This window comes from Acomys russatus, chromosome 2, assembly GCF_903995435.1.
Source record: "Acomys russatus chromosome 2, mAcoRus1.1, whole genome shotgun sequence".
Lineage (NCBI taxonomy): Eukaryota > Metazoa > Chordata > Mammalia > Rodentia > Muridae > Acomys > Acomys russatus.
In genome coordinates, this window is record NC_067138.1 from 74,027,590 (window position 1) to 74,053,438 (window position 25,849).

Here is a 25,849-nt window from a genome sequence, read left to right on the forward strand (position 1 = left end):
TCTAGCTCAAGCAATTTAATTCCCAATTCAAATTCCAAGAATGAAGTTTGCAGATGGGATTAACTTCTGGAAATATAATTTCAAAGGACTGTAGGATCATTTTTTGCATCAGTAATTATTATTACTATTAATACACATACTTCTGTAGTATAGTATGATGGTTCAATACAGGTATATAATATACAACGATAAAACAGAGTATTTTATATGTCCTTCTCCTTAAGGGCTTATCTTTTGAATTTGGAAAATTGAAAACACCTCTCTCCTAATTCTTTTTAAATACTTAACAAATCCCTGAAAGTTTTAATCATCCCTTGTTCCTTAGGACACAGGAGCCTATTTTTACTCCTTAACTATGTTGTGATACTCAGTGCCCATGGACTTCCCAGCCTCCGCATATTGCTTACAGTTTGTACCTTCTAAAGAACAGAATTCCACGGTTCTCTCTGGAGAAAGGCAACAGAGGCCAGGCTTGAACAGCACTAATGCCACAAGGTCTCTGTCATCTGACAGTGGAACTGTCTATCTCTGACAGACTAAGGAGGTCACAGGAGGCTTGAATTGCACTGATGCAGCAAAGTCTCTGTCATCTGACAGTGGAATTATCCACCTCTAGTAGACTGAGGAGGACCGTGAACTCAGGACCATAGTGCTAAGGAAGCACTTCCAGCATTTGCCTCCTCAAGGACAGATGGACATTCTGTGTGATGTTGGGACTCAAGGAAAATGTTCCATACTTTTCTTGCTAGCTTTTACTCTCTATTTCCCATGAACTTGACAAAGAATTATGTGAGTAAGCTGAAAACAAGGGAGCTGAACATGTGGGAACACATCATGTCTAACAAGTTTTTTTTTAAGACACTCAGTCTCAGTAAGCTGAGGAATGGGACTCAGTACAGCGGTCTCCCTTGCACTCTGCGATATGAACACCTCTCATTTCCTTTAGACTTTTGACAGGCATTTTTAACACTGATGCTTAGGTTTTTGAATTTTTGATACTAGCTCTTTTGTCTGCAAGAGTTGGGTTTCAAAAACACAGAACACATGTATTTTTATTTTTTGGTTTTTCGAGACAAGGTTTCTCTGTGTAGCCTAGGTTGTCTGGACTCGTTTTGTAGACGAACCTGGCCTCAAACTCACAGAGATACCCTAGTCTCTGCCTCCCTGACTGCTGGGATTACAGGCCAATGAAGCCAATAAATCTGGGCAGAGGAGGGGGATGCGGAAGAAACTGATGCACCAACCAAAGACCATGCGTGATGAGGACCTCGACGCTCTGCTCAGATATAGTTCATAGTCAGCACAGCCTCCTTGTGGGTCCCATAATGTGGGGAGTAGGGACTACCTCTGACATGGAATCTGGCTCTCACATGTGATCACTTCCCCCTGATAGGGGGGCCTTGCCAGGGCACAGAGGAAAAGGATACAGGCAGTCCAGATGAGACTTGATAGGCTGGGGTCAGATGTTAAGGGAAGGAGGCTCCCCTTTCTGAGGACTAGGGGAGGAAGCTAAAGGGTATGAGGGAGGGACAGTGGGATCAGGAAATGAAGAGGGAAGAGGCTACAATCGGAATGTAAAGTGAACAAATTAAAAATAGAAAGAAAAAAAGAGAGAGAAAACACAAACACCAGAACAATCATGTCTAAGCTGTAAAGGGGAGGGGGGGCGGGTTGAGTAGGGGGGACAAGTCTGACAGCTACAGATACTGGGTCATCTCAGCAAATGGGAGGACTGGGAACCTCCCCAAACTTCTGAGGAGTCAGCCTAGTCCAATACTATTCCATCTCCTGCTGTGGCAGTCCTAATAACCAGGATCTTCCTCCCTCTTTGAGCAGCTAAAATGTATGAAACCTGGAATAAAAAAATCTTCCTCTTTAAGAACCACAAAGCTTAGGAAGAACCAACCCCACAGGTTGGATGTGTCATGGTCCACTCTGGTCATGGTGTGGTTGACAAGAAGGTAATAGTCTAAAGCAAAGGATATTTTCCCTGAAGATTTGTGGCCTGAATATCTGATATCAACTCTGCCTTATCCTGGTTGTGCGGCATGGCTCGATTCAAGCTGGTATCCTAACCATTACCCTGTGACTTATCTCCAGGAATATTCCCACTGTGCTATCCCAGGGCAGGGAAGAGGTATCACTATCCCAGGTCCACTACACTGGTGCACTGGAATCGCTTTGAAGAGAGATGAAATGAGTAACACGAACAGCAAGCAGGTGGAAGGCGGTAGGGCACTAACTGCAAATCTTAGACTTCACGTGCTTTAACTCATGAAAACCTCACAACCCCTGTGCAAAACAGAGCACTTGCAGCCGTGCCATCTGCTGGGAGATGAAGGTGTAACTTGCTTGAGTTCAAAGAAGTGGCAACACTAAATGTGGCAACTCTGTTTCTATTGTCATACCCTGGGTTGTAAGGGCAGACTCCATCTCTATGTACTATCTTCTACCAGGGATGCAGGACAGAGGAAAGGAGGGGCCATGGAGGGAAGAAGAGAGAGGAGGACAGCAAACAAGACCACTAGTGTTGATTTGCTGCCCCTTAAACATGTTTTCTGTTTGCTATCTGAACCTGGCTGGAGAGTATTAAGGGGTGTGGCTATGTCATTAAGCCCTAGGGAAGAGGATGTTCTATTTTGCTTAGCACTGGGACATTCCCGGCTGGACAAGGAAGGGTGTCAGCCTCGGGGTGACATGCTAAGATGTGAAAAATGAGAGTATCCACCCAGAAGACAGGTCCAGGATGGCAAAGTGCCTGAAACGTATTTCACTCGAGAAGGTTGGAGAGGCTGATTTACAGAAGTAATGGGCACTTTCTTTTTTTCTCCTGTCAAAATTCCCAAGATATTTATTTCTTGGAGAAGGAAGATCAGATACACTTTCTTTATGAACAAGAAGGAAAAAGATATAGTTTTCAAGCTCTACTGGAGGAAAAAAAAATCTTATAATAAGAATGTGCATAAAGGGACCATATTCTGGATAGTAAGAAGAATGTCTAGGGAGGAAGTTAAGAAATATTCAGAGTTGCCGGACTGTGGATTCTCTGATGCCCCCAAAACTCCTCTTGCTGACTCTTTAGTTCTGCAATTAGTGGTTAACCAAAAGAAATGGAATTTCAGACCTCAGCAGAGTGATGGGTCTAAGAGCCACAATGACCGATCTTTAAAGATCCCACTTACATCCCCAACCTCTGCACCTCTCTCCATGCCCCAGAATTTCCCCAGGAAAGACAAAATGTTAAAAGGGCTCACCTTTCTTCTCAAAGTCCACCTTCTCTTCCGCTGGCCGTCCCAAGCTGTCCAGGGCATGGGTCATCTGGCTACCAAACTCCTCCTCATGGGAAACATGGTTTGCCCGCCTGGGTGGGTCTTCTTCCTCTTCATAGTCATAGTCATCCAGGATGGGGGTCTCCCGGATGGGCACACCAATGACTGAGTTGTGTGCCTGAAGCCTGGAGGACCGGAAGCTCTCCCTGGCCTGAGGGCCCAGCAGCACTGATGGAATGTAGTGGATCTCGTGAGTGGCTTCGGTGCTCGCACTCTTCTGGGGGATGCGCCGGCGCTTCTGCCAGCGCCGTTGTGCATACAGTACCACCGTGAACACCAGCAGCAGGAGGAGCAGAGCAATGAGTCCACCCTGGAGAAGAAAGAGAGAAGGGCAAAGAATTGGGTCACGGAACTGTGGAGGGTAAGGCCAGTTTGCTCTCCTATCTATCTCGGTTAGCTTGGGTCCATCTGAGTTCCACCTGCCACAGATTTGTAGTTAGAGAGACGCTACTTCCCAGCCCCGATTTTTTTATCAGCAAACTGAGACTTTGAAGAAAGTGTTTGACTCCTCTAAGCTTTCCTTTCATAGCTATCAAGGATGAGTAAGAGTCTCACTCTACCTTCCTCACAAGCTGATATGAAGAGCAAAGGATATTGGTAACAGCCATCGTAGAACACTGCAGCTTGTTAAATGCAGGTTGTTGCTTTCCTGCTTCTCCTACCACCTGCGCTGCCCCAGGACAATCCATCAAGCTCTCTCAGCCTTATTTTATTATCTACAAAATGAGTTCCCCACGAGCTGAAGAGATAGTAACATCCCCTACACCCATTACAAGTATAAGACAGTATTAGATGGCATTATCAAATCCAAACATTTCTACAGTGTGTAATTTCTTTATCTTCAGTCCTTTAATCTTTGGTTTTCAAGAAGGGGTTTGGGACAAAGCAAGTGCTTAAAAATATTTTGTGAATGAATGAATGAAAAGAAGAATGAAAGCAAAACTTTGTAAGGCTCCTTTAATCCAACACTTAGGTAAAGTGAAGTTTATTTATCTTTAAGCCATCCCACCTCCGCATATTATACATGAATTAGAAATATAATGGCAAAATGTCTATGAGTGTAAATTAGTTGACTTGTAAATTTCATTAAATCATCTGGCCTATCATTTCTGGCAGAGTATTCACCGAATATGCATTCATCTCCTATATCCCTGCCAAAGGTGGACAGCAGGAGTCTTACACTCTTTTGGTCTCTCTTAATCTTCACAATACAGAAAGATCTGTGTTCTCTTTTTCTTCACTTTGTATCATATTTCACCTTTTACAGACTGGGAGTTCAGGTCTGTTGGTGTGGTACCTAGACAGCGAGGTGTCACTCTAGTTATATGTGAAATGGGCATGGTATGGAAATGAGATTGGAACCTTATCTTTTCCATTTTTATTTAGAGTAATCTTAGTGCAGGCACAACCAAGGCCTGATCATTGTAGCACATTACAAAGAGGTCAGAATTAATCCTGAATACAGTGTCTCAAAGAAAGAGTGACTCCAGCAGAAACTACTGAGAAGTTTTATCGTCTTTTCTCCCTGACTTGGTCCTGACACCTCGCAACTACACACACATTGAAAACTAGAATTTTCTTTTATATCATATTCAAAACTCTCCATAGTAAAACATGTATCCTCTCCCAAAGATAGTGGTGCTGGAAGGTAGCTGGGAAGAAAGTTTTGGTGGGAGCACTGGGAGATGTCTTGACCTTGATAGTGATCTACACTAAGGACCCAAGGAATATTGTCCTAGATGTCAGAACTTATAAACCAATAATACAGACTGAACAGATTCCCTGCCACGTGTTTTTATATAGATATGCATATGTATAAATTTTCAAGTCTATGTAAAATGTGTGGGTCAAAAGCTTCTTTGTAGAGGGAGATTTAGATGATAATTGATCGATGTGGAGAACTTATCAGAAAATGGCTGCTGGTAATCATGAGATATAAATGTTGCCTGTCTTGGCACCTACAGGGCTGTTGTGTCAAAAAACAAAAACAAAAAACAAAAAAAACAAAAACAAAAAAAACCCCAAAAACTTAAAAAAGCAGAAAAATAGTCATTTCAAACTGGAGGGCCATGCATAAGTATAGGAACCTTGGGCTATATTTGTCACATTTAGAGACAGGGAAAAATAGGATATTGAGTCACCAGAAGTGGCTAAGGTTGCCATACTGACCCTTGCTAAATGAGCCTCATTTCTTCTTCAGCTTCTTTCACCATGGATAAGTGAAAAAAACAGTAAGAACAACTGATGAGTCAGCACAGTTAGAATATCCAGCCTGAGAGCACACAGCAAGAGCAAGCCCAGATACTGATGGCTGAAAAACATTGCAGGACAAAACAAGAATTGTGGAGGGATGGAGAAGTGAGGGGTGGAGGACTTTGAAATTTCACAAAGCAAGTTAAAGAGAAGCCAAGATTCAAAGGTTGTTACACTGAGACCCTTTAGCTCCAGGGTCAACCTGATGCCAAATCCAATATGAGTGGAAACATCTTGGGCTTTTCTTTTGTTTGATAAACAAGGATAGTGAAGGGCTGAAAATCCCTGGAAAATGGTAACATGTTGGTTAGTGACTGGTTTGCATGAGTGTGTAAGTGCACAGGTGTGCATATAGGTATTTGGTTTGCCTCTTCTTTCCGGGCCTGAGAATTTCACTATGCTCTCAGGGTAAGAGGAGGGAATGCATGGAAGAGAAGAAGTGAATCCCTCTCTTTTCTGGAATCTTCCTTCCTTCCTTTCTGCAGGATTGATCTATGTTCCTTATTCCATTGCTGAGAATGTCCACAGGCAAGGGTAGGGACATGCAGATTGAAGGATAGAGGGGAGGGACATGAAAAGCCTGTGTCCAAGTTACATGAAGCTCTGATTCACTTGCATGCGAATGGCTGTGATAAATGTATTACAATAATTTGTCTCCTTTGGCTTCAATAGGCTCCTTTGGAAATGATTACTCTCATTGTGAAGAAGTAAGCTAAGAATTAAGAAAACACATGATCTTAGCAAAAGTTCTCCACCACAGAGAGTGCAAAGGGAGGAAGGAGCCTCTGTCCTTTAGTTTCTCTAGTTCTCGACTCTAGACCAAATCTTTTCACTCTGTTGCCTTGGCTTAAACCTATTTTCTATGTGCCCTAGACTCACAGAATAGCATTTATACTTCCTAGCCTGGAACTCCAGCTCTTTAATGACTGGGCCCCTGCCTCTTTCCCATACTTCCATTTCCTGCAAGCCTCACCTACCCTGCCTGGCATAGCTTACCCTAGAGTCAAACTGACTGCTTAGCCTGTCCCCAAAGTATGATGGTCCCTTATGTCAACTCATTGCCCCCTCCACCTAAAGTGATCCTTCACTCTCCAAAATGCACTGAATAATGTACCCCAAGATACATGCTTTCATGGGACCTCAAGAGGTGACTTCACTGGGAAATAAGAACTTTGTAGATATGATTCATTAAGATCAGAATGTATGAGATTAGAGAGGACCCTAAACAAAGTGGCCAGTGTCCTATTAAAAGGGGAGGACAAGAGGCATGGACATATAGAAGGTAGGTAAGGTGAAGACAGAGACAAAGATTATAGTCACCTACCTACAGGCCATGAAGTACCATTGGACCATGGGCTTTCCTTCACAAGCTGGGGCAGCTTCTTTAATAGAGCTTCTAATTTTAGCAACCCCTGCTGGCATTTTTGGGAGTTTCTGACCTTGAGCTAGGAAAAAAATAACTATTTTGCTTTAAGCCACCTAGCTAATGACAGTTGGTTGTAGAAACCCCAGAAATCTGGCCTGCTCCTTTATAAGCCCACAGATCTGCAGCTTCAAGATTATGTCTTCTGTGGACATCCTCAATGCTTTCACATCACCAGGAACAAACACTTGAGAGAGCAAGGAAGGCAAGAAAGATTTATTTTGTTTATGATTTCAATCGTCACAGCAAAAGCAAAGTGACTCACATGGTATCCAGTGGGCAGAGAGAATATGCGATCTTTCATTGGTTCCTTTTTTTATTCCATCTAGCCTATGGGATGGTACTGCAATATTTGAGGCCAGTCTTTCCCACTGAATTAACTCTCTTAGGAAACACCCTCACAGATCCAAATGGAAGTGTGCTTTACACATTCTCAGTCTAATCAGGTCTGTGACTGACACTAACTATCACAGGATTTTTACCTCTTTGTCTCAAAGCCTTTCAGGACTCCCAGTGATCTGGCTGTACAGCTATCCTCTGATCATGCCTAGCCATTTTTCTAATCCTATGCTTTAGTGTGGAAAATGCTGTAAGAAATATCCTGGTGCCTAAAACCCTCACTAGACACACTGGAGAAATGCAAGTGTAAGGCTATGTCATTAGCTCTCACTGTGTGTCCATGGAGCACTGATTATATATTGCATGTTGCCTTAGCTGCTTTGCTTCTTCTCTGAGCACTTTCATCTAGTTTGCTTATACAAACTGTACTAAAACTCATAAGTTACAGAGTCTAAAAATTAAAAACACCTCCAAGACACCCTACCAACAGGGCCTTCTGAGAAGTCAGGGTTGGGATGCCATTCTGCCTGCCCTTATTTTCGTCTGTTTCTCCTGTTAAAATATCCAGGCACAGGAGAAAAAGCAAGAGAAAGAAAAAAAGAGGATAATGTAGGAAATGCTTTATTTGACAATGTGTCATTCGGAAACTGATTATTTCTGTCTCTGGCCTTTTTAATATTCCCTCACAATGGCCAAGCCGCAAGGGGATTTGGTATTCTAAGTCTGGATTTATAATACTCTGTTCAGCAGTGATAAGAGCACAGGACTTTAATCCTCAGAGCTGTGAACATGCATATTCTCCCAAGTAATGTCCTTCCCTTCTTACCACTTGTTTCTGGACCCTGGCAGCCAGCCCCACAATAGCTTTGGGCAGGTGACCCTTTGGGATGTTCTATTTGGCCAAATGCATAGAGACAGAGCTAGTATGGTAGGGTGAGACAAGCCTCAAGGTTCTCTGAGAAGTTTCTCTGGGGCTTCAAGTCTATGCATAAACTGTAAGGATTATAAGAAAATAGTCCAATCCCTTTGTGGTGCAGATAAGAAAACTCTTTTTCTCACTGAGAGAATGAGGGTGATTTGTCCAAGATCATGGAATATCCTACAAAGGTTTTAGAGCCAGAGTTTGTAGTCGCTACCCACCATAGTAGCTAATAAACTTGTCAATCAAGAAAATTTGCTTGATGAAAAAGGTTTTATGACCTTGCATTTCTTTCCTATCCTAGTTTGTGATATCTGTCATTGCGATCATTTCAATGAATGCTGAATGATCTTCTTGGCTTTAACTCCCTTCTTCTGTAAATCTCAATCCATTTTCCTACTATAATGAAAGCTGGGTCAGAAACAGATCTAGTTCATTTTCCATTGACTCAGTTGGGAGTCTGTGGTATGAAATTCAAGTCCTTGTCACACAGGACTCCATCTTTGTGAGTAATCTTGTCTTGAATATACACTTTTGAGATATTCATTAGGACTCAACAAGCTTTATTTTGGACATAGGTTGGTTAGAATGTGCTATGGCTATAGAAAGATCATATTGTATGTGGTAGGAAAAGAGAAATCAGGGAGGTTGCTGAGGTTTCTGATGGCAGTGGTTTCTATATGGGATAAATTTGTGCCCTGGAGCCATTTGGAATGAGCAGCTGTGTGGTTGTCACAGCTAGGGGCAGTATAGAATTGTCACAGCTAGGGGCAGTATAGAATTGCTCTTATAATCTAGCGAATAGTAGTAGATACCAGGGAAATTTGAACATGTCAAATGTAGAGTAAAGTCATGTAAAAACATCAACTGTTTCTAATTGCATGAGTCATTAATACCAGCACCCAAGAGTCCCTGCTTTAAGAGAGATGACAAAACTAAACAAATGCTGGGGAGACGTGCAGTTGGCCACTGGGGTTGATTTCAGACTTACATAACGGAATATGAAAATCAGTTGGCAGTAAAGGGAAAGGAAGAAGCAGGTACCAATGATGACAATGAGGTCCGGATTCTATCATTAGGCAGAGAGGAACATAGCTAATATTAACGATTACTTGAGTAATACCCCAGGTTATGCAAAATCCCAGCCTATAATGGAATGAAAGATGCTTGCATGCACAAATAATCAATTAGCTAAAAGAAGATAAATGCACATTAAATGATAAGGTGTTTATATATATATATATATACATATATATATATACTCATACATATTCAGAGCTGTAACTATATACATACACCCCTCCATATGTGTATAAATAGTTATATTTATCTCTGTTTATTTCTTTGCCTCTAGGGAGATATTGGCTGACCTGTTTAAGAAGGGCCCATTACAGAAAATAAAAAGTGTTTTCCTTTTAAACAAGTAATCAATTTATCATCTATGTCTTAGCTGCATATTTTATTTCCCAAGACAATGCCAAGGGAGAGTAGAAGCACATTGTGGTTCTTTAGAATGTATTCATTCTATGCCTACTACTTTTCAGCGTAAATATTCTTAAGCGTCTTTAGGCCACATTAGAAAAGGAGCTAAATCTTCATTCAATCTGAACCCTATAGGAACGTATCCAATAGACAGCTAATAACACTCAGGCATGAGATCCTGACCATGAGCCAGTTAGACATGTGTGAGATCTTGGTTCTACTAAATTTGAGTTGTGGGCTGTGGTTAAGTCACTTAACTTTCCTCCTTTCTCATCTACAAACAGGGTTACTAACATGTAACTGAGATGGAATGGGGGAAAACTCAATGAGATCGTGCTATATAACACATTTAACATAACGAGTTGCATTTAGCAGATCTTGAGAGAGGGAACATCCTTACTGTTGAGTCAAGACCCTATATTCCCTAAGAATTAAATAAATATGAGGTATTGATGAAGTCAGTTTTTCCCCATATACAGTGGTATAAGATAGTCTTGGTACTGTAACTGCATACCACCCTGCTCCCAGTCTCTTCACTGGAGTGAGCAGGTAAAACGGTATACTTTTAAAAATATTTTCACTACCTTTTCATTAATTAATACATTTTCAGATAAAGTCATACAGACTGGTCTGGAACTTAATTCTTAGCCAAGTAAGATTTAAATCAGAAATCTTTGTGTTTCTGACTGACCAGCACTGGGATTATAAGTGTATGGCACCAAGACCAGTCCAAATGGCTGACAACAATCATCCTTGCTCTAATATTTCAGAAGATTTGAAAGCCAAACTGGTCTTAAAAACTTTTTAGGACAATTGGAACACCTATATGCTTTTGCCACTTTGTCTGTCACTGCAAGTGTGGATGAAAGCACTACAGCAGCTAAACAACCCGTGCTTTTGCCAACACTGTTCCTCGGACTGGAATGCCCCCACCTGACTTCCTTATCCATTCTTTTAAGTCCAAAGTCATGAGTTCTTTAAATTATGCTTTCCATGAATGGGTCAAGTGCCCACTTGCTAGTCCCACTTAGTCATATTTGTCTATCAGAGAACACAGAACTTTGTAGGACAACTTTCATCCTGCCCACTCCTTGGGTATCCCCTCACTCAACTGCATATTTCTCAGGATCTCTTCTAGGGTCTGACACCGAGTATGTGTCATTATCTACCTATTCTATTTCTTTGCCGAGAATCATTGAATGGATTGTATTTCTTTCAGAATGATGGTGAATGGTACAAGGCACCTAGTAGATCTTCAATTAGTTTTTGAAAGAAAAAATGAGTCCATTACATATACCTTTCTGAGGCTAGATGGTTGAAATACACCTACACCTGTCTGGCACTCCTCTGTCTGTATGTAACAGAAAGCAGAGAATAATTCACATAAGCTCCTTAGCACAAATCAGTATCCTTATTTGGCTTTTCAAGTTCTCTTAGATCCCGTTCTGAAGGATTGATAAAGGAGAGGGAGGCATGCAGAAGAGGATTGACTTTCTTCCTAATCTTTGAAGTCACTGAGACAAACAGACGTGGTCAGGGAGGGGCTCTGCTGGAATTCCTTGATCTTTTCACTCACTGCACTGCTTTAAGGGCACATCTGGAAACAGACAGCATCAAGTTCAAAATCTCCACGCTGTCACCACCCAATGTTGCGACCTTAGAAAAGTCTCTCTGTTATGATTAATTTTTCCAGCCCTAACATGATAGACAGTACCAACACTTACCTAAAAGCATTGTGGTAAAGATTAGATAAGATGATACAGAATATTCTATTTCAGACAAGGTCTCAGAATGCTGCCAAACTCCATCTTGAAACTCATTATGTGTTATTCATCCTGGCTGTGAACATCACCATCCTCCAGCTCGAGGTCTTAATAACACCTTGTTGCTTTATCCTGACCCTCTACCAAACTATTTGCCTAGATTTAGAAATCCATAGATATGCTCTTGAAAAAGTTGCAGTTGTTTGGGAGAACAGACATGCAAGCAGATAATTACTACTATGAGGTTTGATAATCTCTATGCCAGGAGGAAACAGTGAGAAGCAAAAGGTTTCTCACAGCATCAAAGGTAAATCAGAGAGAGGGAGTGGGAATAAAACACAGACCATCCCTGTAACTCCAATTAAAGAAAAATTACAAGAGAGGGGGCCTGGCCATCCAATCAAGTACATTCACATCCCAATCAGGGACTGAATTAATAGTGAGCTCCTTGAACAGCACAGTAGGTAGGAGTTGTAGTGTCCACACTGTCACTTGTCAGTTGGAAAGCCCTACTTGGGTCAATGCCTTTTTCTGGAGCCCCTGATTTTCATTTAAAAGTGAAAGACAACCTCCTCCACTGAATGACAGCATTGTGAGGATTAAATGAACAACTGCACAAAAGGGATCTAACACTCCAGTGCTCATGGAATGATGGGGTTATGAATTCTGGCTTAGGAAAAATACACTGAGGAAGAAATCAGAGACCCTAGTCTGATCCCTTGTCACTCTTATAAACTAAAGTAGCCAACAACAGATCCATGCATCACATTCATGATTGTTAAAAATACATAAACAAGACAGTTGCAGCAGCCAAATTAGCTAGGCATCCTTAATTTCATTTAGCAAGTGAGGATGGCTAAGCCTCCAACAGGGCACTCTACCAAAGGTTGCAAGATTGTTTAGTGGCAGAGCACACATTTGCTTTTAGAGTCCAGATCCATCTGCTGTAAGTTGCTATGGCCATCCTGAAATTGTTACTATCAGAGAGGGTATGGTGGGAAAGGGGTGGCTGATAAGATCCCTCATCCTTCACTCAATATCTCATTCCAGGATCCCAATCCACAAAGAGAGTGGTAGGCCTACAATCAGTGCTCTGCCAACTATAGAGATGTCTGAAGTGGTAATATGGGCTACACCCAAAAGATAAGGCATGTAAAATAAATTTCCTGTAGGCAAGTGGCTTTCCAGGGCCACAATCGGTCTTATGCTAGCCTCTTTAGAAATCGTAATAGAGTAAAGGAGGTTTGGGAGGGAGGGAGCAAGGCAGAGGAGACATTGGGACTTTGTTCATAAGCATATTCTTCTCATTATAATTCCTTCTAATAGGGCCCTTCATCTTCATTCAATCCCAAGACCTCTCTCCCTAGACTTTACTTTACTTCCATTATAACTCTGCACTTCATTATAGTACAGGCAACTGTGTTCAATTTTTTGTGCCCAATAAGAATGGAATTTGATTATTAATAAAGAATAGTGATTTATTTTTCTACTAAGCATCAAAAGTTCCACTTAGTCTACTGTTATCTTTTCACAAATATTTTTGGATGGCTAGGGGGAAGAATAAATGAGTGAATAGACAAAAGATCCTGTAAGTGCTTGTTAGCCCCTTGAGGCCAAGGATGTTTCTAAATTGTTTCAGAATCCTATCCTCAGCAAGAGACCAGGTATATTTAAAAAAACAAATAAAATAATGCTGGCTGGGGAAGACTTCCATGCTATAGGAATTATTAGGAGGCAACCTGTTTACCTGGCTAACTCATCTCTGATATTTAGGGAGAAAAAAGAAAAAATGTAGTACAAACTCCAACCTTTATAAACTGCTGCAATTCCTGTGCATGCACCAATCTGGAAATAATAAAGCTTTCCATGAAAAAGGGCAAGCAGGATGTAGCTCAGTGAGGCAGAATTTGGATCTAAGTCCAAGTTGATCAGCTAAAAATCTCTGGCTGAGCGACTCTATTTGAAACTTTGCTGTGGGTACCTTCTTTTTCGTGTGTTTGTGTGTGTGTGTGTGTGTGTTTGTGTGTGTGTGCATTTTCACATGTGCAGATATAAGTTAGAGGGTGACACTCAGAATCATCTTATATATTGATGCACAGCCACTTGAACCTGGTGTGTTCAGTAATCCAGCCAATTGAGAGAGCCTACTTGTGCTGGGGATGCTTTGTGTCTGAGTTCCTGGTGCTGACATTAGGAGATTAGGAGAGGGCTCCCATGCCTACCTGGCATGTAGGTGAATGATAGGAAACTAGACTCTGGTCCTCAAGGACTCTGCTGATCTACCCTCCCTCCAGCCCTGCTACGTTGATCTCCTAGTTTTAAAATGATCATGATGACAAAGTCTTCATGGAAGTGCTCTCCTACCTCTGTTACTGTTTATAAAATAACTGTAGGCTGCAGAATGACCTGTATATAATGCTTAGTTCAGAAAGTGTCATGAAAGAGAGAGGAGTCTAAACACCACCAGTAACGCTGGCAGAGATAACTGCAACCACCAGAAGCAATGCCACATATCTTGAGGATTTCCACTGTTTCTGATGCTTCTAGCGTCTACCCATCAAGCTGCTTCAAAACCTATTACCAGTCACCCAATAGGAGTCTTTTAGAGGCACTTTTTTTTTGCTGCCATTTTTGGTCATTGGTGATGGAACTGTCAATTGTCTTGAGGGCCTCCGGATCTCCCCCACTGAGACTGATCAGAAAATCCCCAGGACAGTTAGTTATCAGGGACAGAGAGTCAAGCATGAGATGCCCAGGAATAATAAAATGAAAGACAACAGATTCCACAGGAGGCCAGTGTGTATAGTGACAGAAACAGGGGGCAAATGTTTCCCCATGTTCCTGATGGGAGGGTGGGGATGCCTCACATTTTCCTCTCCACCCTCCTGTCTTGTGTCACACACAAGCTTGTATACAGCTTACAATTCTTGAGGACCTGAAGTTATCAAAGCAAATTGCCTAACTGCCTACTACTTTACTCTTGGGTCAGTGGTGTATATATATACAAGTGTGCAAGTGAATCTGCCTGGATCTAAGGAGGTCAGAGATCAACACCAATTATCTTTATTATTCTGTACCTCACCTTTTGGGACAGGTTCTCTAAATGAACGTGAAGTTCATTGATTGATTAGAGTGGACGGCCAGAGAGCCTTGGGGCTCTTTTAGTCTCTGGATCCTGGCACCATCATGCCAAACTTTTTAATTGAGTGCTGGGGATCTGAATTTAGATAACCATACTTGCAGAACAAGCTTATTATAAAATGAACTAAGTCCCAAGTCTCTATTTTTCTGCTGCTAATAATTTCACAATATCAAGTCACCCTCCACTTTCACAATAGAGATCAATCCTTAGGGAAAGCCAGACGGCCATGCTCTTTCTACTGATTCAGGGAATCTACCAACAGTTACACTGATCAACATCTAGGTCAACATCCTGTGGTTTATGACAGTATCACCCAATCTCTATGTCTATCCTCATTTCACACTCTTTGCCGTGTCTCTTTATATCTTCTCTTTTTAAAATGATAGTATTCATTGATTCAAGTGCCACTTGGAGTCCATAATTTTAAGTTGATGTCCTTAACCAATGATATCTACAAAAGTGTGCTTCTAATCCTGAAGGTTGGATGGACAACTATTGTGGCAGAGCACTGTTCAATCTGTTAAGCTGAGAAAATACTATTGGGTCCATTATCAAATCTAACAGTCTCTGAAGAAATCATAATACAATAACTAGAGAAATTCAACCAGGAAAGAAAATGTCCAAGAGAAGATAGTAATAAGGCCCATATTTTTTTGTTGTTGTTTTATTTTTTGTTTTGTTTTTGTTTTTTTAAATTAATTTATTTATTAATTCATTCATATTACATCTCAATTGTTATCCCATCCTTTCTATCCTCCCATTCCTCCCTCCTTCCCACTTTGACCCCATTCCCCACCCCTATGACTGTGACTGAGGGGCGTCTTTCTCCCCCTGTATATGCTCATAGAGTATAAAGTCTCTTCTTGGTAGCCTGCTATCCTTCCCCTGAGTGCCACCGGGCCTCCCCATCCAGGGAACATGGTCAAATATGGGGCACCAGAGTTCATGTGAAAGTCAGTCCCCACTCTTCACTCATCTGTAGAGAATGACCTGTCTCTTGGCTAGATCTGGGTAGGGGTTCAATGTTTACTACATGTATTGTCCTTGGTTGGTGCCATAGTTTGTGCATAACCCCTGGGCCCAAATCTGTCCGTGATAATGTTCTACTTGTAGGTTTCTACGACTCTCTGGATCCTTCTATTTCCCCATTCTCTCATTATTCTCTCACCTAGAGTCCCAAAAGGATGTCCTCACATCTATCCCACTTTCCTGGTAGGTGAAGACTTTCATGGTACATGTCTCTTGGGCTAGTGTCTAGTTATAAGTGAGTATATACCATTTGAATCTTTCTGCTTCTGGGTTAACTCACTCATTATGATCATTTCTAGTTCAATCCATTTGTCCACAAATTTTGGGAATTCCTTGTTTTTAATAGCTGAGTAGTATTTCATAGAGTAAAGAAAATAGAAACATCTCACATAAGCAACTTAATAACACATCTGAAAACCCTGGAAAAAAAAAAAAAGAAGCAGAAACACCCAAGAGTAGTAGTTGTCTGGAAATAATCAAACTCAGAGCTGAAATCAATAAATTAGAAACAAAGAGAACAATTCAAAGAATCAACGAAACCAGGAGCTGGTTCTTTGAGAAAATCAACAAGATAGACAAACCATTAGCCAAACTAACTAAAAGACAGAGAGACACTATCCAAATCAACAAAATCAGAAACAAAAAGGGAGACATAACAACAGACACTGAAGAAATACAAAGAATCATAAGATCCTACTTTAAAGGCATATATGCCACAAAATTTGAAAATCTAAGGGAAATGGACAATTTTCTTGATCAATTCCACTTGCCAAAATTGAATCAAGATCAGATAAATAAGTTAAATAGTCCTATTTCCCCTTTAGAAATAGAAGCAATAATTGATAGTCTCCCAACCAAAAAGAGTCCAGAGCCAGATGGTTTCAGTGCAGAATTCTACGAGACCTTCAAGGATATGCTAATACCGATACTCTATAAGCTCCTGCAAAGATAGAAATGGATGGAACATTACCAAATTCGTTCTATGAGGCCATAGTCACATTGATACCTAAACCTCACAAAGACCCAACAAAGAAAGAGAATTTCAGACGAATTTCTCACATGAACATTGATGCAAAAATACTCAATAAAATACTTGCAAAACAAATACAAGAACACATCAAAGGTATCATTCACCATGATGAGGTAGACTTCATTCCAGGCATGCAGGGATGGTTTAATAGATGGTAATCTATCAATGTAATTCACCCTATAAACAAACTGAAAGAAAAAACCTCATGATCATCTCCTTAGATGTAGAAGGCCCTTATTTTTATCCCTTCTATCCATGCTGAATAGAGGATCAAACAGTGCATACATTGTAGTGAGAGGACACTAGGACCCCGAAGAAGAAATTCCACAGAGAAGGCTTAGGACTAAAACAAAACAAAATAACCAAAAGTACTTTTTGCAGAAAAATTTACATTTTGCATACAGTTTCCTCAGATCTCCTAAAGAGAACTAGGTATCCCCAAACTGGCCTAGTCCTAAGAATCTCCTGTTATTCATCTATCCTGAAGAAGTCATGCAGGAAACATGGTCATCAGGTAAGCCAGGCTAGCTTGGGACTAACAAAGCCAGGCAGCTGGGGACTTAAGACATGAAAGAGAAAGGAATGTTTGTGGGATATGGAAAGAATAAGGCATTTCTTGATATTGGAGATTTGGGGAAACTTAAAAAGAGGAGAGGTTGAAGGAGTGGGAGTAAGGGCCAGCAGAAAGAGAAAGTGGAAAGATCCGGGCTCTCTTGGTCTGATCCCAATTCTTTGCCCATGTACATCCAGGAGAATGTTTTTTATCTTGGTCACAAAACCTTCCTTGTTCTCGGACCATATCCTGAGGCTTTCCACTAAGGTGAGAGGTCAGAGGTGCACAATGCAACAGAAAGGATGTGGACTGAGGGCCCAGGGCTCTCTTCACTTCTGAAAGGGCTCTGACTAATATTCTGGTATTTCAGAGAATGGTGTCCACAGTGATGAGGTATCAACCACTCAGTGTTTAGACAATGTAAGGAAGAATCTGTCTTTGTCATATTCTTTAATGGAGCTTTTCACATAAATTAAGACAAAATGCTGGTCTGTATTTGTTTCACTTTTTCTCATCTTTCAAACTGTTTTGACTTTGTGTGAGAAGGATACAGGAATTCCAGAAATGTAGTATCCATTAACTACATCAGCAGAGTGCTCTCAGTAAAGGGCTGTTGTTGTTATGATTACACTCACATGGAAAAACTTCTAGGTGGATTGGCCCTGCACCCTGCTTCCAGCATCATCTATACTGTTTACCTCCTTTAATCAATGCACTCTCCCAATTTCATTGCAATGCAAATCAGGTGCAGATCCCTTCCCTGTTATTTTGTTTCTCATTCATTGTGTTTGGAAAGTGGCTCTGCCCTTAACTCACCCTGGAATCCTGGCATTATTCTTTCCACTTCTGTGTCTATGACTGTTTTGTGGGACATCTCCCTTTGCTGTCATAGGACAATCGATGGAGCTGTCTGTCCTTCTGTGATGCAGAGCAAGCTGAAAGCCTCAGGAACAGATGGTAACAGGGAGGAGGAGCTCATTCTACTTCCTGTGGGATAGCCCATTGTCATTCAAAAGTGAAATATTGTAGAAAGCTACTGAAATTAGATCTGTGTTGGGCTCAGGGTAGCTAGGAATTAAGACACTGGAGAGTGACTCACCCCTTCATAGTCTACATTTCTCACCTATCAACTAGCAATAAGAGCTAACCTTACATGACTCCAAGGCTGAATGGGAGAATTAAATTGGATGATGCACATGAAAAACATTGGAAAATACCCAAGCATTATATACACATCAGTATGTGGCCAAACACAACTACAGCATACTCTCAAAATTATCATTGTATGTACTGGCTAGTTTTATGTCAACTTGACACATGCTAGAGTCATCAGAGAAGAGCGAGTGTTAATTAAGAAAATACCTCCAAACTATCAGCCTGTAGGCAAGGCTGTAGTGAATTTTCTTAATAAGTGATTGATGTGGGAAGGCCCAGCACATTCTGGGTTGATTCACCCCTGGGAAGGTAGTTCTAGGTTCTATATGAAAGCAGGTTGAGCAAGCGATGGGGAGCAAGCCAGTAAGCAGCACCCTTCTGTGGCTGCTGTATCAGCTCCTGGCTCTAAGTTCCTGCCCTGCAAGAGTTCCTGTCTGCACATCTTTTCATGATGCTCTGGAAAGATAAGCCCAATAAACACTTTCCTTTCCAAGTTGTCCTGGTAAGGGTGTTTTATCACCGCAGTAGTAACCCTAACCAAGATAGTATACTACAGAGGAAGATCTAAACCACCTCTCGTTATCTGGGTAGGAGTGCCCCATATTTCAAGGCTTGGTCTTCAATATAATGTTCCACAGTGGGTGTTGGAAAGTGATGGGAGACTGAAGATTTAGTCTTATTTAGTAGATTAATACACTGATGGATCCATAATCAAATGAACTACATGGTAGTCGTATATCAACCGAAGATGAAGCCTAACTGGGGAGGATGTTGACTCTAGGCTTGTGCCTCTGAGAGTATCTTACGACAGAACTCTTCCTCTCACCATTTCTTTCTGCTTTCTAGCTGCCTCCACGAGACAATATTTGCTCTTCTACATGTTCCCTGCTATCATCCTGTTCTGCTTCAGTACTAGCCAATAGCAACAGGACCAAGCAACAATGAACAAAAACCTCTCAATCCCTGAGACCAAATAGATGTTCCTTCCCTTTAGTTCTTTCAAGCATTTGATCAAGCAACATGAAAAATGAGGAACATACATGCTGTAGAAACTTCAGTTCAACCTTCATGATCTAGTTTAAAAAATTTTTTTTGTGCCTACTCACCTAAGAGTGTGAAATAATTGCCACAATTTCTTTTTAAAAGATAAAAGGAAATATTCTAACAGGAGAAATGTCACTCAGAGGGCAGTGACATCCGCTATAAGCAGGAGGCACCATAAGTGACCAAAGAAAAAAACAACAGCTTTGAGTTTTTCATCCTTTTAATTTTTGTACTCCAGAGGTTCTTTGAAGGTAACTGTGAAGATATTGATCCAGACCCAACTTCTTATGTTACTATTGCTGTATTTCCTACCACTGATAACATATATATTGGTTAATTTGTGCTAATTAAATGCAGGATTGAAAGGCCTTCTCCATTATAAATGGTTGTTTCTATCTGTCATGAATAAGAGATACCTGTAAGATCCTATTTGGATGAACCACTCTGGGCTAAAAATGTTAATGTGTCTTATCTCTGTGTAACAGGAGCGTGGTGTATGCAAAAGGCTGGGCAGTGGATGTGAGTTGGCAGAAAGCAAAAGGTCTATGCCAATCCTTCTGTTTTACAGACCAGAGAAATCAAGAGAAGTACCCAGCTGCCTACCACCAATTTGAGGAGGGAGCCTGAGATACAGATTGTGTTTCATTTGGAGGGAAAGTCTAATAACTCAGCAGAGACAGCACAGATGTGTTTGGCATTCACACCACCTCACCCTGGTACCCGCCCCCCCTCTCCTTGCTGCACACCCCTTCCAGTGCCAGCTAATCCCTCCTGCACAGCCCATGTGCCCCATACCAAGCTGAACAGATGCGGAACAGCAGCCAGAAGGAAACCCAGCAGAGCCAGGCACAACTAGCCTTACTCAGTCCAAAGCCCACTTTCCCAAATGTCACAATCCATGGAGCTGAAAAACCTTAAGGTTAGAGGAACTGGTTGGGAGTGTTACAGCTTTTGAACATTTGCTTTTGAAAAATGTTGATCACTAAATGTCTTACCAAATGACTTGCTCCAATTTAGTTAAATGTTGGGGACTGAAGATTTTATGGGGCTCCATAGAATAAACTAGAAGAAAAGCTATTCTTTCATTTTGTAAAGGAGATCAAGGCTGAGTAAGGAAAAGTGCACTGGAACTTTTCTAAGTCAACCACAGCCTAAGGTAGAGGCACGATTGGAACCTGGGTGCTTGGTGGTCTGATTGAAGCTTGCTTCAGTGAGACAAGAAGCAGAACAGTAGAAACAGGCATGCAATCTCAAGGTGTGGTGTTAACAATTGGCATTCATTGTTTTGCAGAGTATTATAAGGAGAAACAAAATGCTCAGTCCCATTTTCTAAGCCCCTATTACATGACAATCACTGGCAATCACACATGAAGTGCTTTAAATGACTAAAGCAGTCCTCACTGAAAACCAGTGAGGCTAATGTTAACACATCCACTCTGCAGATAAAAGCAAGAGAAAAAGAAAGAAAGAAAGAAAGAAAGAAAGAAAGAAAGAAAGAAAGAAAGAAAGAAAGAAAGGGAAAAGCAGGTTAAGTACTCTGCTCCAGGTCAAAATATTAACATGTAGCTGAGTCAGGGCCAGAGCTCAAACTTCTAAATTAGTGGGAAAAAAAATTGAGAGAATTTTTCTTGGCCCCAGAAAATCCTCCTCCCATCCTCAAGTGTGTTGCTGTTAACCAGAGGCTAAGAAAATGTAAAACCAAAAAAGCCATCATCACAACACAGCCCAGCCATGGTGTTTGCACAGCCTGAATGCAGCTTTCCTTCTTTCAGCTCCTCCTCTGGGATGAGAATGAGAGTAACAGAGGGGGGGGGGTGGTTCCCTGTAAGCAGAATTTCATGGTATTCTAACAAATGCATCAATTAAAAATGACAGAGCTTTGCATGCAAAGTTGTTGAAAACTCAAAACACATACGTCCCTAAAGTTCAGGGAAATCCTGTAATTTCTATGTCTAAATGACCATGGTCCTTAGCATTGCACTCTGAACCCACTCCCTCGTTAAAAAGAAGAAAAAGGAATGTGTGTGCCAGCTTTGCAAGTAAATCTTTGCGATATTAGGCCACATTCTCAGGAAACCAGAGGCAAGTCTTTCAGACATGACCCCAAGTTAGTTTGTTTCTGGGGGCTGAGAAATTATATTAACCAAGTCTTTGTTCTCAAAGTCTCAGTTTTCCCCTCTGTAAAGAATGCAGGTACAATGGAGGGTTTCCAATGTTCCTCCCAGTGCTGTACATTGTATAAAAATACTATGAGCTGATAAATTTTAAGTCAGTATCATAGGTGTCATTATGTCTCAGTGGGCCCTGTTGTCTTTGACAGGGATAGAAGAGAAGCTCTTGATGGAGAGAAGCTGCCCAAGTGCTTAGAGTAAAGTAGCTTATGAGGGTTAGAGTAGTTTGTTTTAGTTTACTAGTACATTAGTAGTAGTTTAGATTCTGCCCAGCATAGTGCTTGCAACTTAGAATTACATTTCAGTGTGTCAGTTATTGACTTCCTAGGCCTTACAGCTGTCAGTACCTTCTTCACTGATTTTCATTTAAGAAAGTGTCTTCCGAGTACTTAGAGGGTTAGACACAGAACAGAATGAGAGAAATTCAGCTTTCAGGACTGTTGGGTTTACTGACTAGACTTTCCACTAAGAAAATTACTCTTTGAGATCAAACACATTTGTCTATAAAACATATAAAGAAATAATAAAAATATAATATTTAAAACTTGAGAAAGTGATCTTTTGTTCTCAACTATGAAAGGAACAGGAGTATTAATGCCTGCACAGAAGGACTGTTAGAACAATAAAATGGGCTAACCAATGGATGTGTGCAATTCCTGATACCAAGTAGAGATTCAAAGATACTTGCAATTATTCTCCAAGCTGCCACCTCTCAAGCAAAAATCCACGAACAAAAGGGAAATAAATGATGCTCAATTTACATGCAAGTTTTAAACTTCCTTCAGTCCTCCCCAGCTGTAAGACATCTGATAATGCACAAAGATGAATCAAGTAAAGAATTCTTCATAAAATTCAGATGTATCACTTTGTTGAAGCAAAAACAGGCACAGAGTGTTAATTTGTCTTGATCAAGATCTATCAGGAAAAGAATTACAGGCTCAGATTCCAAAATCTCAAACTACTTCTATTACTACCTGTGTAATTAAAAGAATCTGGCCCACTTGGATGACAGCCATGCTCCCTGAACAAAAAATCCATGAGTCTTTGAACCTAATACATTCAGTGTTGTTTCCTGAGCATCTTCAAAATCCAGGCATTGACCATAGCGCCAAAAGCACAAAGATGAACTGGAAAGATTCTACCTCTTGGGGGAGAGGGGGTGCTTCTGGGGGATGGGCAGGAAAGTGAGGTGGTAAAACATGTTCCTGTGCTTCCATAATAAGATATTCCCTCCCTCCTTTGTTCACTAGCTCTCTGTAAAAGGCCCAGAGAATCAGACAGATGTTCACAACATCTGGGCCACTGTTGTTAGGGCAGCAAGTGGCTCTGGGCTGCCATGGGAGAAAAGAAGCTGTTGGTGTTAGGAAGAATAATGAAGAGCTAACATTTACATAGTGCTTTCTGCTGTTTCCAGAAACATCTCCATTCTATCCCACCCCCATTTATTAGCCAGAGCAACACAGACACACGCTCATTGAAAGCTAAGTAGAACCATTTTCATTTCTCACAGAAGTGGTGGTTCCTATTTTGAAACATAGCACACATAGGAAGCCAAAAGCCAGGCATAATGATGCATGGACACTGGACTGATGCCCCTTGCATGTGAAAGTCCTAGGCATCAACTGTAAGTATAAAAATGAATGTAGCCCTTTCTCCAGATTAGAAGAAAGCATTCAAGGTGTGTGTACTGGGTTCTGGGCATGGATTCACAGTACACTGGTGATATGCTTAACTCGATTTGTACCATTCTGAGATAAGCATTATTTTCATGTCTTTATAGACTCAGAAGTTTAGTGATATGCCAAAATACACACCTTGGAATAAGAAGAAGTTCTGGTGATGTAGATGTTTTAGTGACTTAGGAAGAAATGAAAAACAAGGTCTGTGGTATTGTCTTCCTCCTTACAGACTGCATAACTCTCCATATACCACAGAGCCAGGATTTCGATCCCTAAATCAGCCAACTACAGGTTTGACCATATGCAGTAGAGTGTGATGATACTAAAGAATTGGTAAGTGAAGGCTTTCGTGGGACATGCCCCTTGGGCTAGTATGCAGATATGTGAGTATATACCATTTGATTCTTTCTGCTTCTGGGTTAACTCACTCATTATGATCATTTCTAGTTCAATCCATTTATCCACAAATTTCGGGAATTCCTTGTTTTTAATAGCTGAGTAGTATTCCATAGTGTATATGGACCACAGTTTCTTTATCCATTCTTCTACTGAGGGACACTTAGGCTGTTTCCATGTTCTGGCTATTATGAATAAGGCTGCTATGAACATGGTTGAGCAAATTTTCTTGTTGTGTGCTGGAGCATCTTCTGGGTATATTCCAAGGAGTGGAATAGCTGGGTCTTGCGGAAGCCCTATTCCCATTTTTCTGAGATAGCACCAGATAGATTTCCAAAGTGGCTGTCCTAGTTAGCATTCCCACCAGCAATGAAGGAGTGTTCCTCTCTCCCCACATCCTTGCCAGCATGTGGTGTCACTTGAATTTTTTATCTTAGCCATTCTGACTGGGACAGAGGGGAGGACATCCTATAGGGACTCTAGATGAGAGAAGCTTGGGAGAATAGCAAAGTAGAAGGATCCAGAGGGTCCTAGAAACCTACAAGTAGAACATTATGATAGGCAGATTTGGGCCCAGGGGTCCTGCTCAAACTAAGGCACCAGCCAAGGACAATACAGGCGGTAAACTTTAAACCCCTACCCAGATCTAGCCAATGGGCAGAACATTCTCCACAGTTGAGTGGAGAGTGGGATATGACTTTCTCACATACTCTGGTGCCTCATATTTGACCATGTCCCCTGGAGGGGGAGACCTGGTGGCACTCAGAAGAAGGATAGCAGGTTACCAAGAAGAGACTTGATACCCTATGAGCATATACAGGGGGAGGAAGTCCCCCTCAGGAACAGTCATAGGGGAGGGGAATAAGGGGGAAATGGGAGGGAGGGAAGAATGGGAGGATACAAGGTATGGGATAACCATTGAGATGTAACAAGAATAGATTAATAAAAAAATAAATAAAATAATAAAATAAAATAAAAATACAAAAAGAAAAAAAGAATTGGGTAAGCTTCAGGCAGAGCCTTGGACAGTTTCCTTCTAGAATAAAGAAAAGGTCATTACAGGGTGAAGCAATGTCCTCAGTGAAATTTGTTTGGCAAGTTCCCAGAACATAGCGGGAGCTAAGTGCGACAAAAAGGAAAGAGTCAGTAGATGAGAACATATCACAGTCATAGCAAAGGCCAGACTGGAGAAGCATTATGTGCAATTTCTATAGATCCAAAACAGACATAGTTGCTACCCTTAGGCATACCTTAGGGACCTGTCCTCCAGAAAATAACTGTCTTTGGACAGCCTTTGCTTTAATGAGGAGGCTTTCTAGAAATTATTAAAGTGTAGTTTCTACTTTCTTCTTGAAATACAGTTAATTTTTGTGAGAATTTCATACAGTTTACTTTGATCATATTCTGGCCCCCGCTTCTCCCCTTAATTTCTCTCTGATCCTTCCTTCTGCCTCCGTATTCCCTCCTAACTTGATGTTTTAATTTTTTAAATTGAAAAAATATTTATTTTTCTTATTTAGGTACATATGTGTTTTGCCTACATATACTACAAGCATTGTTAATCCCAATGGAAGTGAGAAGAGGCCATTGTATCCTCTGTAGCTGGAGTTTCAATGCTGTGAGGCATCATGTGGGTGCTAAACTCAGGTCCTTTGTAAGAGCAAGTGTTCTTAACCACTATGCAGTCTCCTAGTTTTTTGTTTTAGTAGCCCACCCAGTCCAATTTGTGCTGCCATACTGATGAGTATGGGGTCATTTTCTGGACTGTGGTGAATATCGCAGGGGCTGTACTTCTAAATCAAACATCCTCTTTCTCTCCTAGAAGACATCAGCTATCCATAGATCCTTAGTTATAAGCATCACGTAACTCCATATTAGAATGTTGAGTAAGATTGATCTTATATAGGTCTTATACAGGCAACCACAACTACTCTGAGCTCATGAGTGAAACAGCCATGTGATAAACAGATGTTGTTTCAGTCCAGTCCTACCTAACCTCTGTCTCTTACAATCTTTCTATCCTCTCTTTTTCTATGGTCTGCCAGCCTTGAGGATATTGAAGGGGATATGGTGGGCATTATATAAATGTGCTATTCATGGCTGAGCACTCCATTAAACTAATCTATGTTTTTAAATGAGGGT

At 41.1% G+C, this 25,849-nt stretch overlaps 1 protein-coding gene across 3 annotated transcripts in view; it reads right to left on the minus strand.

The window, feature by feature from the left end:
• Astn2 (astrotactin 2) overlaps positions 1-25,849 on the minus strand; it is a 985,961-nt gene that overhangs the window by 778,973 nt on the left and 181,139 nt on the right. For all 3 annotated transcript variants that reach the window (XM_051163215.1, XM_051163211.1, XM_051163209.1), the window contains exon 3: positions 3,255-3,639. In XM_051163215.1, the coding sequence (XP_051019172.1) occupies positions 3,255-3,639 (385 nt within the window). The remainder of the gene's footprint in view (positions 1-3,254; positions 3,640-25,849) is intronic.